At 39.5% G+C, this 13,266-nt stretch overlaps 2 protein-coding genes across 3 annotated transcripts; one reads left to right on the top strand and one right to left on the bottom strand.

Moving 5' to 3' along the window:
- The first annotated feature begins 55 nt into the window (after positions 1–55).
- On the top strand, positions 56–4,409 carry LOC103141718 (uncharacterized). The gene is made up of 9 exons (XM_007557459.2): positions 56–779; positions 858–935; positions 1,030–1,062; positions 2,691–2,777; positions 2,887–2,984; positions 3,501–3,811; positions 3,902–3,985; positions 4,074–4,211; positions 4,312–4,409. The coding sequence occupies exons 1-9, from the start codon at positions 717–719 to the stop codon at positions 4,347–4,349; spliced, it is 930 nt and encodes a 309-aa protein (XP_007557521.1). The 5' UTR covers positions 56–716; the 3' UTR covers positions 4,350–4,409.
- A 2,287-nt stretch (positions 4,410–6,696) lies between these two features.
- Positions 6,697–13,254, bottom strand: cunh17orf75 (chromosome unknown C17orf75 homolog). Of its 2 annotated transcripts, XM_016673954.1 has the most exons (10): positions 13,017–13,254; positions 12,731–12,805; positions 12,238–12,363; positions 11,199–11,327; positions 11,023–11,083; positions 10,820–10,939; positions 9,327–9,391; positions 9,095–9,234; positions 8,653–8,756; positions 6,697–7,810 (listed from the first exon to the last, which is right to left on the bottom strand). In XM_016673954.1, exons 1-10 carry the CDS (start codon positions 13,157–13,159, stop codon positions 7,601–7,603), a joined length of 1,173 nt encoding a protein of 390 aa, XP_016529440.1. In that variant the 5' UTR covers positions 13,160–13,254; the 3' UTR covers positions 6,697–7,600. The 2 variants fall into 2 exon arrangements, with proteins under 2 accessions (XP_016529440.1, XP_016529442.1); XM_016673956.1 differs by lacking the exon at positions 12,731–12,805.
- Positions 13,255–13,266: the final 12 nt, after the last annotated feature.

The following is a 13,266-nucleotide window of genomic DNA, read 5'->3' as shown; positions in this document are numbered from 1 at the left end:
TGAAAACCTTCTCAAGACAAATCCAACGAGAAATCAGGGAGAAAATGTCACACCATCTGTGTGAGGACGCGGAAGCTGGAGTGTCATTTGACTTTCCAGACGATAAGCATATGTCAAAGTCCATCGAGGCTCGGTTTCAGAAAAACTCTTGGAAGTTACAAAGAGGCCAACAAACTTCTCTGACTTGAACTCCATTGAAAATCTCTCTTAGGATTGGAAAAAAAAGTGGCTGCAGCACGGAAAATCAAGAACATCAATGACTTGAAGGCCTAAAACACCCCAGTAATGCTATGAATCATGACTGCAGCAGGTAATGTACAGCAAAATGTTGCTCTCCTAATGACTAAAGAAGCAGCAGGGGTTTAATAATACTGAGACTACAGTAGTCATTACACGTTGAACTAATTTGTGACATTGTCGAGCTTCTTGCATAGTTCTTTGCACATTCTGCCAATAAATCTTGATTTGCAGCCGGTGTTAGGCGGCTATGATTTACAACTGCTGAGCTAACTTATTGACAAAGACTCACGTGAAAAAAACATGTAATCTAACCAAGCAGAACATTGGTTGGTGAGAATAGAGAAGTGAGGGAGTGATAAGTCTGAACGAAAACACTCTCAGCCCGAGGAAGGAGGAAGTCACAGCATACAGCCAGGTGAATGTAATGAGAAGAAGTGGTGGCCACAGTGTGAAGCTGCCATCTGTCAGGGGGTGAAATGTCTGTCGACGGCACGAAGCTGCTGTTTGAGGGGTTTCTGCAAAAACGAAAAGACAATTTGGTGAGTTGTGTTTCTGGGAATTTTACTGACAATTCTGAGCTGTGGTTTAACTGGCTGCTCTGCTCATGTTGGACATAGAAAATAAGATGGGTGACCTACTGGTTCAGGCTTCAAAACACTACTTTGTTTTTTTATACCAAGAAAAACGGCAGCGCTGTAAGTACCACACTTTTTCATTAGGTTGTGAATATATCAAACAAATGATTCAATCTAAATGATATAACCTATTAATTATTTCTCCTATTCACAGTCACACTTAAGAGGCTATTACTACATTTACACAGTAAGTCATTAACTTTTTTTTTTTTTTTTTGCTTGAACTTTTTTGTGTTGATTTGTATTTGTGGAGAGTAAAATCACATTTATGATCCAGTTTAATTTTCTGAAGCTGAACTTGTGAATATTCATCAAAGTGGCTTTCTATTTTATCTTAGTAGATAAATTAATGAGTTCAAAGAATCTGCCATGTTATTTTTCAAAGGAATAAATCTACATAGTTCTTGCTTTCACTTCTCTCAGTGAAACTTGTTCATGTCTGGTTTAAGTGATGAAGGTTTAGAGACAAAAATAGAAAAACCACATGGGACTTTTTAAAAAATGTTTTCCTAAATATTTCTTCAGAAAGTATCCAAACTAGTTCATTTTGTATGCAGTTGTTTGATTTGATGTGCAAACAGACTCTTTACAAGAAATTAAGTTGTGCAAATAGCAGCAGGATTGTAAACAATGAGTTTGTTTCGAAGCAGTGGTGGTTATAAAGTCTTGCAACTGCTGAGTGGAAGGACCTGCAGAGATGCTTCTTTGTGCACCTATGATGCAGCAGTCTGTCACTGCACTGAGAAAACAGCTTCACGCTTGGGGTGGGAGGTTAGCGTACTGTTTAAAGCGGCTTCATCTCAGCTAGAGATAAGAAAAAAACCACAGAATATGGTTGATGAAAGTGAAGAAAGACCAAAACTCCAACAGACCTCAGCAGGTGGGGTCTGCTTAATGGGCGTCAGTATTGTGAGTTCAGTCCAATTTACTGTTCAGGTGAAAACTTACATTTGAGATTCCACTAGCTGAAGGTGTGTTCACTGGATGTTTGTCTGTGTCAGTGAGGTGGGTCTGCACCTGCAGAAATCCATCAGGAGCTCCGTGGTTTTTGCCCGTGTTGATCTAAAGTGAGCCAAAGTCATCCTGTCTCAATATGGCTGAAGCTAAAAGTGCAATGGTTTATTTTTTTTAATTTACTGCAAAAGTAAAATTGTGATGGTAAAAAATTAACTTCTTCCTAATAACCAATAAGCAATGGTCTCTGTGACAGCGCATATTATCACAAGAAGTTTGTTTAGTATTATCTCTTTAGTAGGGGGGATATAACAGGGGCACTGACCCCTGCTGGCCTCTGTCTAGGACCGCCCATGGCTGGATTAACCCTTACCTGCCCCCCCCCTGCATTGGAAGCAGGCAGCTGAGGTGTTTAGGGGTCTCTCCTCAAATGAAAGTTTGCTTAATGATAGAGAGACGACAATGGATGTTTTCTCTCTATCTCTCTGATAGAGATAGAGCTAGATCTCTCTCCATCTCTCTTAAATAGTGGTATATAAAATATATCACTATTTATTTATTCTTTGCTAATCTGGTATCTTTTGCGGTTTCCTCTGTTTTGTCTCATCACACTCAGAACAGGCCCTGGTTTCAGTGTTGTAACAGAGACAGTTGTATGCTTTCAGAGCCTTTAGTCCACTTTCATATTTACTGAAGTAAAATGCGAAAGCACAACCTTTACTTCTACAAAGTGCATCTCGCTGTGGTGTAGCTATCTGTGTACTTCCTCTCCTATCTGCACTTTCCTCCCCCCCCAACAAACTGGATTTCCTGGCATTTATTTACGTCACTAATAACCAAACTTTCAACATCTTGTCTCAGGTCCAGTCGGTGCGAGAAGTCCAGAGAACCGACAAGAAGCACTTTCTATTTGAAATCATCATGATCAATGGAAAGAAAAAGATGTTGGTGAGCCCCTGCTGTGGTTTGAGTTGCCATGTTTCATTTTGAAAGCTGACAATGGCAAATCTGAAACCAGCCTTTTGGTTGATGTGGATTTATTTGTGTGTTTGTGAAGGCAGCAGAGACAGCAGCCCTCAGAAAAGAGTGGGTTGGGCACCTTTGGCAGGCAATGCAGCTCTCCTCTTCTGGACTTCCGGACTCTAGAGGCCCAGAGTAAGTCCAGTGCTGTAGATTATTTACAGTAGAAATATATTCACATCCCATAAATGTCTCTGCATTTTACTGGGGTTCTGTGTGGCAGGCCGACACAAAACAATGCATGATTGTAGAGGGGAAGGAAAATGATTCACGTTTTTCTAAATTTTTGCAAGTAAAAATCTGGCCTCATTTCTAAAGAAATGCCTTGGTAAGTCGTATGCAGATTTCTAGCCTTGTAGGGGACACAGTGCAAATGTGAAAGAAGCAGCTTCAGTCTGAAGAGACCAAAATTAAACTTTCTGACCTACATGCAAAACACTATGAGTGGTGGAAAGCTAAAACTGTGCATTAGTAAATATTCAGGTGTTGGGACTTTTTATTGTAACTTAACAAAGTCTGAAGTGTGTGATAACTTCTCCAGAGCGGCGTGTTTTTCATATATTGGTCTCCTAATAATCCCGTAGATGCGATGATGTTTTGTCTTCACTGATACCAACTCTGAGCCTTTTTTTTCTCCTCTGTGCTCCTCAGCCTGGAGATGTTCGATCAGCGAGGGAGTCTAAGCAGCAACATGTCCATCTCCCTGTGCAGCGACAGCGTGAGGGAGGTGCGGCCGCCTCGCCCTCTCTCCGCCTCCTCAGAGCACATCTACTCAGAGACCGAGGGCTTCACTTCGTCCATCTGCCCGCCTGAGGACGAGGACAGCGATGACGCAACGTACCAGAACCTGCGAAGGCCCCTCACCTCCATCGAGGCCCCCAAGGACCCCGATCAGTCCACTGAGATGAGCTATGAAGAGGAAAGACAGGATGTCCTCTATGACGTCTTACCTGCCAGACAAAGTATAAACGTGCTTTAACTAGGTCAGATGTTCTGGTGACAGATACTGGAGATGTGTGAAGCTGTCATTTAGTTTATTTATTTACCTTTAGGTACATGTGAAGCTCCTCCAACACAAGCGCACGATTCTGTGTACGACTTCCCTTTGTCTTACAAGACATCTAGTGGTCACCAAGGTGATTTTAAAACAGCGGCTTGCTTTTAATCAACCGCTTCATTCACTTGTAAAAATGATAACACTGGTTTTTGTCCATTTTTTTTTAGACCCCACAGATGGAGTGTATGACGTCCCCGTTTCTGACCACAAAGATGGAATCTACGACGTCCCGGTGTCCGAACGCAAAGACTCAGTCTACGACGTCCCAGCCCATCTGCTGAGGAAAAAGAGCGATCACACTGAAGGTAGCGTCCGTCGCCTGTCTTTTGTCGATGTCATCTAAGTGCAGGGAGAAAACCACAGGTACAGCGTCTGCAAACGCATTCTCACTTCTGCTGTTTGCAGACGAGCAGCCGGAGGAGGAAACCTACTGGAGGATATGAGGAGAGGAAAACAACAAATCAGGAGCACATTTCTTTTCTTTTCTTTTCTTTTCTTTTCTTTTCTTTTCTTTTCTTTTCTTTTCTTTTCTTTACTCTTCTTTTCTTTTCTTTTCTTTTCTTTTCTTTTCTTTTCTTTTCTTTTCTTCTCTTTTCTTTTCTTTTCTTTTCTTTTCCTTTCCTTTCTTTTCTTTTCTTTTCTTTTCTTTTCTTTTCTTTTCTTTTCCTTTCCTTTCTTTTCTTTTCTTTTCTTTTTATTCCACTCTACGTCCAACTTGTGGATCAAAATTAGAGCTGTGCAGTATGTTGTATTCTAATCGCAGTATGAATGTTTGCAGTGCAATTGCAAAAAGAAACAAAACAAAACAAAAAAATTGAATGCATTATTCAGTAGGTGGTTGTGTTTTATATGCCCTGCTTGACAACAATGTATTTGAGCATTTGGATTGACTTTTAAAGCTAAACGGACTTTAAAGCTTTATGATGTGGAAGATAATATTGAGAAAAAAGTGATATCATCATGGCGTCACATTCATTAATGACGTCATTACTTCTTTCCCCTCTAATATTGTGCATTCAGAGCCAAAGTTTATTATTTTTCTTACTTAAAACTACAGCTACAGTTAAAAGTTTGAGCAGGAACACAGATGAAAGAAGATCCTAAAGAAGATTGAAAAACCTTTCTCATGTTTTCAATGACTGGGATAATGAGATCGGCTTGTTAAGCTTCACACCCCATGCGTGGTTGACTTTACTCCAACAGTAAAGTAAGCATGTGACTCATGCTTCTCTACATGCAGCCTTATGCAGAGAAGTGATAAACAGGGAATTGTTAAACTGCAGCAGTTGGTTATCTTCTTAATCATATTTATGTATTAAAATCCTATCACTCTTTAAATAAATTATTTTTTTATGAGTCTCAAATCTTTAAAGATCCGTTTGAACCTAAATCAAACACGTTTTACACATAAATTAAAGGAAAATGTCTGAAAATATGTTACAATATTAACATCTAAACTGAGAAACGAATGATGATGTTGAATACAGTCAATAAAAGAATCAAAAAGGAGCCTATTACTAATTACTCTAACATATTGATACATTAGATTACATTTGTTTGCAACAAATGAAATCATACAAGCATGAAAGAGGGGAACCTTTGAGAAGAACTGAGAATAAAACAATCAGATAATCAATGTCTGATAAGATTTAACTTCATCATTAATATATCATATAATCTATCTCAGATATTTGGTCACTATTTATATTTTGTAAATATATGCACTAAAGTTTGGGATTGTTTGGAAAATGAATGAGGGATTTAACAGAGAAAGAGTTTAAGGTTTGGACCTCACAATGGTTTGGTCAGAACTAAGGAGCATTCTCAAATATAAAGTTGATTTATTTTTTTTTTTACAGTTTTTCACATTTTTTTTATGAACATCAGCATAGAATTTTAATGGTTTATACCACAAAGCTGTTTTTCATATTTCTCACCTAGCCTTCATATCATCTTTAGGATGTAAGCTTGCTTTAGCTACGTAGCTTATTTTTCCTTACAAACTGTTGTTACCTTACAGTTTAGCTTTGATCCCAGTGTTTTGCATGAGTTTCTTAGTCTCTGTTTGGGATTTTTGCATTGGCTGAATGTTTCCACTCCTTTTCAACAGTTTTTCTATGTGCATTTTGCAGGCCTTTGCTTTCTGCAAGTCTTCTGCTGTTGACTTCAAACACATTCAGCTTACAGCATTCTTGCAGGAAATGCTTTTCTTTTTTTGGCTCAGGCCGCCTTTATTTGAGAGTAGTTAAGACAGGAAAGTGGGTAATGAAAGAAGGGGAAGACAAGCAGCGTAAAGGTCATCAGGCTGAGAGCCGAACCTGCGACGGCAGCATCAGGGACTAAGATCTCGATATGTGGTTTGTGCTCTACCCCTGCACCACCACAGCACCACAGATAATGCATTTTTTCTAGTTATCACTTTTTTCCATCGATGTAATTGTGCTATTCCCCAATTATTTGGATCAACGTTAAGGAGAAATGTTAACTTGTTGACCAAAATACTCCTCCCGCCCAAAACTCTCATGATGAAGAGATAAAACTCACTTCACCTGTTAGTGCTAATAATATTATTCCTAATCCTCCTATGACCGTACTGACATCATTAGAAAGCAATAATGTTTTTTTGTCACAAAACATTTTAGCCCTTTTTTAATGAATTAATATGCTTCTGATTTGTGCTGTTAAAGATAAAAACAATGCGAGATGTCAGCTGAATCTTGAAAACGATCAAAACAATTATCTCTGTTTAAATGCTGCCGTGCTTTAAAATTAACACCACCACCATCACAGTGCAGCTTAACTGTGTTTATTTCAATCATCTTAGAGAGAACCACAAAAATATTTAGAACAGAGGACTACATGTACAGAAATATCCACACAGATGCACCATGGGTCAGTCACACTATTCTCAACAGCAAAATCAACCTGTTCACACATCAACGGCTAAAATAAAACACCAACAACAACAATATTGCTCTCCTACATACTTTGGACAATATTTAATAAGAACCTTCTGAGCTTATTACCATTAGCTATTTGTTTTTTTTAATGCATGTTCTATATCTAGTTATCTACATGAACTCCCATAAACTCGTGGAAATAATCACATTTGACAGTATTTAGGACTGTTTACACCAGAATTACAACAAAGCATCCCCACAGTTTGAAAAACAAAAGTTGACTTCAGCGCAAAGATGAACACAATGTCAGAGGAGTGAAGGTAGTGCAGGTACTGGGTGGATTATGTAAGAAAACGCTCGAAAGTGATTTGTGCATCATTCTTAAAAGAAAATAACAGTTAAATAATTTAGGGAGCTATTTTGATATAAAATATTGCTAAACATAATTTTAGCCCAGTTACCATAACTTCTTATGTATGTTGGTCCTCTTTTAGTGGCCTCTGTGAGAACTACTGGTAATATTTATTTCTCAGTTTCTTTATACACACACTCAACATTTACATCTAAGATTGTGTCCTATTTTCTTTTGTCTTACAAAATTCATTTTTACATCCTTTTCTAATTTCTTAATCGTCCGAACTCCTGCAGCGAAAGTAGCACCATCATCGTCGTAGTTCATAAATTAAATTTACTGTATCTGCTGCCTCGTTTCTCACATTTTCAACAGTATTTTTTTTTTTTTTTTAACAAAATTGAGTAAATGTGGAGCTTTCGGATGTAGTGGAAGCTGTGGGTCAGGCCTGAGCCTGTTCGCCGAGGAATTCGTCCAGGACGGCGATGATGTTGCAGGCTTCGGGCAGGTCGCTGTGCTCCGCCCGGGCGTTCTGCAGCAGCACGTCTCCGTTCCCGCAGCCCTGCAGGAACTGGCAGCAGCGGAACAGGGCGTAGTGACTCATCTCGGCCTGACGCACGAAGCGCTTCAGGCTGTTCATGTCCTGGATGGCCTGCGGAGCGGCGGAGGTGGTTCAAACAGAGGAAGTAACGAGCGGGAGAGAAAAAAAAAAATTATAAAGAAATCAAAACAAAGCAGGAAACTATCGATGCTGATGGGAAGTAATAACAGAAGTTATGAAGAGGGGGAACTGAAAGCCCCGATCTACTGTTTCACAAAGCAGCTTGCTTTTGTAAAAACATAAATAATCTGAAGTGATGCATACTGAGTGAAGTTAATCATACAGTGCTTTCCAAACGTACTCATACGACTTGAACTTATTCACATTTTGTATGAGTGTTTTGTATTTTATTGGGATTTTATCTTCTACAGTCATATTCAATACATTAGAATATGCTTTCAGATTAAAAGCACCTTTTGGAAATAACCTGTAAGCAGGTATTAAACATTTTTAATAAGCCCACATTACTCTTTTTAAAAATATCTTCGTCATGTTTCCGTCACCTATTAGCAGAAAATCTGAATTTAGGTCTGGACTTTGACTAGGCCGTTCTGACACATGAATCTACTTGGATCTAAGCCATTTCATTGTTGCTCTGGCTGCATTAGTGGGTCGCTGTCCTGCTGCGAGGTGAAGGCGTTGTGCTTACATCACAACCCATAATGTCTGATGTTGGTCTCATGTTTGCTGCACATTCTTTTCACTTTGCGATCATGGACCAGTTTTTATTGGCCTATCACATAAAATCCCAGGAAAATACATTGAAGTTTATAAGAAAATGTGAAAAAGTTCCAGAGGGAACTGCACAATGACGGTAAAATCTAACAGCTTACCTTCAGCAGGATGCTGCAGAGCAAAGCATTTAGAAAACACTCTGCGTAAATATTTCTCACCTTCAGCTTGAAGTTCTCCAGAATCTGTCTGAGCAGGAAGGGGTTGCAGCGCTCCGCAGCGTTTAGAAACGCCTGAATCCAGCCGTCGCAGAAACGGTTACTGACTGAGGACAGAAAACACCTGATGAGGCTCACAGAGGGATTTAGTGTTTTAATTACTAGAAGTGCATTTGATCCTGTCCACACTGCATGTTTGGAAGAGAACCTGAATAGGCTGGGTTTATTATTTGGCGATTAATTTATTCTGAAAAAGAGATTTTGGACATATGCATGTCTACTATAAATACATCACCATTGTGGGCTTTATGCAGTTTGAACCGTGTTCGCTTGTGCAGATGACACATCATGCAAACCAAATCTCTGAGCAAACATGGACACGCAAGCACGCCTGTGGTCAGTGCTTATAACAGGCGTCTGTACGCGTTCCTCAAACGTGTCTCACCGGTGTTGGTGAGCGTGGGCGGGCTGGAGGAGCAGTCGATAACCACATCAGACTGTGTGTCCTCCGACATGGCTTTGCACAGAGAGGCAGTGGTGGTGTCCTGCTGAGACAGGCCCTGCAAACTGGCTGCTTTAATGAACCTGACACACGGAGAGAACCCGTTACACGCTGCACAGGCATTTACACACTAGGCAGTTTTACTGTGAGGGCTGGAAAAAAAACGTCGCGCCACCTGGACACGTCGGCCTTTGTCCTCTCGTCCGCATTGGTGACTTCCACGTGCGTGTGACTGAGAGCCTGCAGGAAGAGAGGTTTGGCAGCTGGAGTGTGTTGTTCTGGAAAACATTGTGTCTCGCAGAGAAGCACTGGAGCTACTTCAGGAGATTGTGGTAAATGGACATTTAAAGCAGTGGTTCAGGCAGGATTTACGAGCTACACAAAGACCTGAACTTAAATAAAAATAGAATGAAGAAAAATTAAATAAATTTACATAGTTAAATAAAAAAGAAAGAGAAATTTAAAGTTTACAGCAGCTGGAGGGACATCTGTCCATATAATAAATGGTTGGTGTAGTAATGTAAACACCAGACTTCCATGAATAAAAGAGGAACAAGCCATCAGTTTCTTATGATGAATCTGAGCTCAAGTCACAGGTAACTAAAATATCTTGCAAAGTGACACCCATGGGCTTTAGAGAAAACACTACATGTATTTCAGCAGCTTTGACCTGCAGAAGGCTCGACTTTCTAAGCTGCACAGACCTGAAAAACATCTGAATCTTCAAGTAATGAATTCAGGCTCTGAATCCTGCATCAGGCACGAACAGGAAAAGAAAAGCATCCCTCATTATCGTCACCAGCAAGCCCAAACTTGAGAAATAAGAAAATAAATAAATAAATGAAGAGCATGAAGGAACAAAGAGTTCACTTAAGGCAGCCCACAATAGAACCAAGAGGTGCAGAAGAGTGATGGTATCAAACTCGGCCATAACACCACGACCAATTAAGAAGAAAGTTGGTCTTCTTAGTTGATCATGGTGGTCATGCTGGAGTGTGAATGCATAAAGCGAAGGTTTTTATGATAATGCAGTGACGGTTATAATTTCTCTCCCTGTTCCGACCAGCATTGTTACTATAATAGGGTGTTTATCAACATTTTATTTTATTTTTTCTAAAAACTGAGTCATCAGCATAGCTTCCCTTATATGTTCTAAAAAGCATCAGTGAATAGAAGAAGCTGGAAGTCTCACTTCTTTATACATAATCAGTTTTACTGTTTTACAGAGGTCAAAACTTAAATCAACTCCCACTCTACCAGTCTATGAGGTACTTTCAAAAATACCATGCCATTTGGTGGTAAAAGGTCGAGTCCAACAAAGGGACTTAAAGGGAAGTCAAAACGCGTGATTTGGTTACTGAACTGACAGGAAGATATCAGCAGATGTTTTGTACTCTTAAAAGTAGAAATAAAAAATCAAAACCGTGATAAATGTCGCCAGCCACCACCATATGGCACTTTATGTAACCTTTCTGATGTAGAGGAGTAAGCTACTAATCCTGAACTGATGAAAAAAAAAGTGTATATATAATTAAAGGAAATTTTGGGACGTTTTCCATCTAATACCAGAATAGATGGAATTAGATGAGCATATATGAGCATTAGAGCCTCCATACTGTTTAATTTGATCACCTAATTTCATGCACTTAGTTAGAAGAGAAGACTCACAGCATGCAGCAGGAAGCTGATGTTGCTCTGGACCAGCTGCACTACTCGATAAATGTGCATGACCGACTCCTCGTACCAGCGGCTCAGGTAGGGACGGACTTCCGTCTCAAGGTTCTGCAGCTACAACAAACACACGGTAAGATGTTTAAAAGCGGCAGCCTTGAAATACGACTAGAAAACTTCACTTTGTCACATCTTCCCACCTCTGGAGTTTGAAGGCTGCTGTGAAGGCCTTGGACATATTTATCAAGCTCTAATCTAAATGTAGTTTAAGTCAAAGAATTTAAGAGAATTCAACAGGAATTGGATTATAGGAATACAGTAAAATCTTGAAGCTTTGTTGTAACTTTTGCTTATTCCATAAAAGAAACAAGGATATAAGTTCAGTCCCTTTTCGGAGCCCCCCATGAAGCAGATGACGTATCCGTTTCCATCAGCGTCCGGCTGATCTGGAGACCTTTCCTGCTCCAGGAGACAGCAGTAGCAGCCGATTGCCTGCTCTGGAAGACTGCAGAGAAAAAGGACATTTATTAAAAGAAAATGAGAATTTTGTTCATCTGGCGATATTTGGAACAAAGTGCAAACAAAACTTATGTTTTCCTTTCAGTAAAGACTTTCTTCTTGCCACTTTTCCATAAAGATGTCAGATCTGTGGAGCGTGTTGCTTTATTTACACACAATTGGGCTCCATTGACTAATTATGTGATCTGGGAAGGCAATTGGTTGTACTGAATTTTATTTAGGAGTATCAGAGCATAAAATCTCAGCTTTTTGCTGAAACAAAAAAATAACAGTTTATCCACAGCAAAACTAGTATTAAAATTAAAACTTGGAATGATCTGCTGTCCATTCATGGCATGGAAATCTTCAAAGTTGGAAAGATTTCTATGAAATTATGTGTTATTAGGTTTTATTTATGCAAATTATCTATGCAGCGCAAAAATTTTTTTAAGAAACAACTTCTCCCTTCTGTGAAACATTTTCTACAACTTCTTCAATGTTGCAGCTTTTTATCATTGGTGAGCTCAGATTTCTCTCATAGCCCAATCACAGGCATGTTCTTTAAAAATCTTCGAGTAACTATATGTAGAGTACCTTGCAAATCTATTTAAACTTTTATTCTTAGCTGGCTGAGGCTCATAAAATACTTATCAATTTTAATTGCGGCGAAATGTAGTTTTAGAAGGTATATCTGAAAACAAATGCAAGTAACATTTTCTAAATGTTTAATTGCAAAAAATATGAAAACCCAGAATAATATTTTTCAAATTTCAAAGGTTTTTGTTGTTCTGTCACATAAGGTCTCAATAACATAGAATAAAGCTTGTGGTTTTAATGACACATAAAAAAAAGTAATCAAAGTGTACAAATACATTTTTAGTCAACCTTAATCTTTGATGGTTTGGTAAAAAAAATACCTGAGTTCCACAGTAGCAATGTTGCCCATGCCTCCAAGAAGAGCTCCTTTACTCAGCCTCCTTGAAATGTAGGTCCGCAGCTCCGGTTCTGCTTCTGATGGAAGGCTGCTGTCAATTAGTGTCAAGCTGTGGACAAAAAATAAATTTAAAAAAAAATCATAAAAGAAGTGGTTAAGATTCAAGCCATCAGGAAAGACGATGAAGAATTTGGAAGCCACTCAAATCGATGGAGAAAAGATGGAGAAAGCGAGGTGATCACAAATAATCCCAGATAATCAGGGTTATCATCCCTGAACACACTCTGGAGAGAGGACACTGTTCAGATGAGGAAGCAGTGTAACTCAGCAACACACTGATGAGAAATCAGAACAAAATCATGAGTGAAGTCAGCCACGATGAGTCCATGCTGGCTGGATATCCAGTGAAAGCCCAAAGTAAAAACAGTGACAGCCACTGAGAAAGCGAGACGGTGGACGGATGGCTCCTGTGTTACCTAAAGTCATCGTGACTTGTTGTGGAGTCTGCACGTCTCTGGTTCCACGCCACATTTTCTCCACAGGCCTCAGATCTAAGACGATCAACAGTTTACTCATCACCTGCTTAGATTTTATATGCATGATTGAGCCTTTACGTGCACAAAGAGGACTGCTGCACAGCAATAAATCCCGGTTTTATTTAGGTGGAAAGCACAGTAAAAACACATTTAACTATTTTATGAACAATAAACAGCGACAGATCGGTCCGAAGTAGCATCTGCAATAATATAAATTAATCATTACCTTGTGCCCTGATAAAGATAGATGGTGTAGTAGCAGTTCAGCTGAATTTTCTGGCTGTATCCAGCAATATCTTCGCTGTCAAATTCATCTCTCTCCTCCACGTCGATTGAATCCTGGAAAGACGAAGTCTGGGAAGAAAACATCCTGCTGCTACACGGAGGAAGCTAGCATCGGAGGAAACAGGCCAACAGAAGGACTTGATTTAATGTCCGTTGCAGCTTTGTTGTGGATTGGGATCCTATACGTCTCA

Source organism: Poecilia formosa, unplaced genomic scaffold (genome assembly GCF_000485575.1).
Source record: "Poecilia formosa unplaced genomic scaffold, Poecilia_formosa-5.1.2 Scaffold88, whole genome shotgun sequence".
NCBI lineage: Eukaryota > Metazoa > Chordata > Actinopteri > Cyprinodontiformes > Poeciliidae > Poecilia > Poecilia formosa.
The sequence above is the reverse complement of the archived record's forward strand: the minus strand, read 5'-3'. Positions and strand labels throughout refer to the sequence as shown.

Coding starts and splice junctions, on each gene's coding strand:
- LOC103141718 (XM_007557459.2), top strand. CDS start 717: ATGTCTGTCGACGGCACGAAGCTGCTGTTTGAGGGGTTTCTGCAAAAA. Junction 780..857: donor AAAAACGAAAAGACAATTTG/GTGAGTTGTGTT, acceptor TGTTGGACATAG/AAAATAAGATGGGTGACCTA. Junction 4,212..4,311: donor AAAGAGCGATCACACTGAAG/GTAGCGTCCGTC, acceptor TGCTGTTTGCAG/ACGAGCAGCCGGAGGAGGAA.
- cunh17orf75 (XM_016673954.1), bottom strand. CDS start 13,159: ATGTTTTCTTCCCAGACTTCGTCTTTCCAGGATTCAATCGACGTGGAG. Junction 11,084..11,198: donor TCCGAAAAGGGACTGAACTT/ATATCCTTGTTT, acceptor GACTTAAACTAC/ATTTAGATTAGAGCTTGATA. Junction 9,235..9,326: donor ACAAAGGCCGACGTGTCCAG/GTGGCGCGACGT, acceptor TCCGTGTGTCAG/GTTCATTAAAGCAGCCAGTT.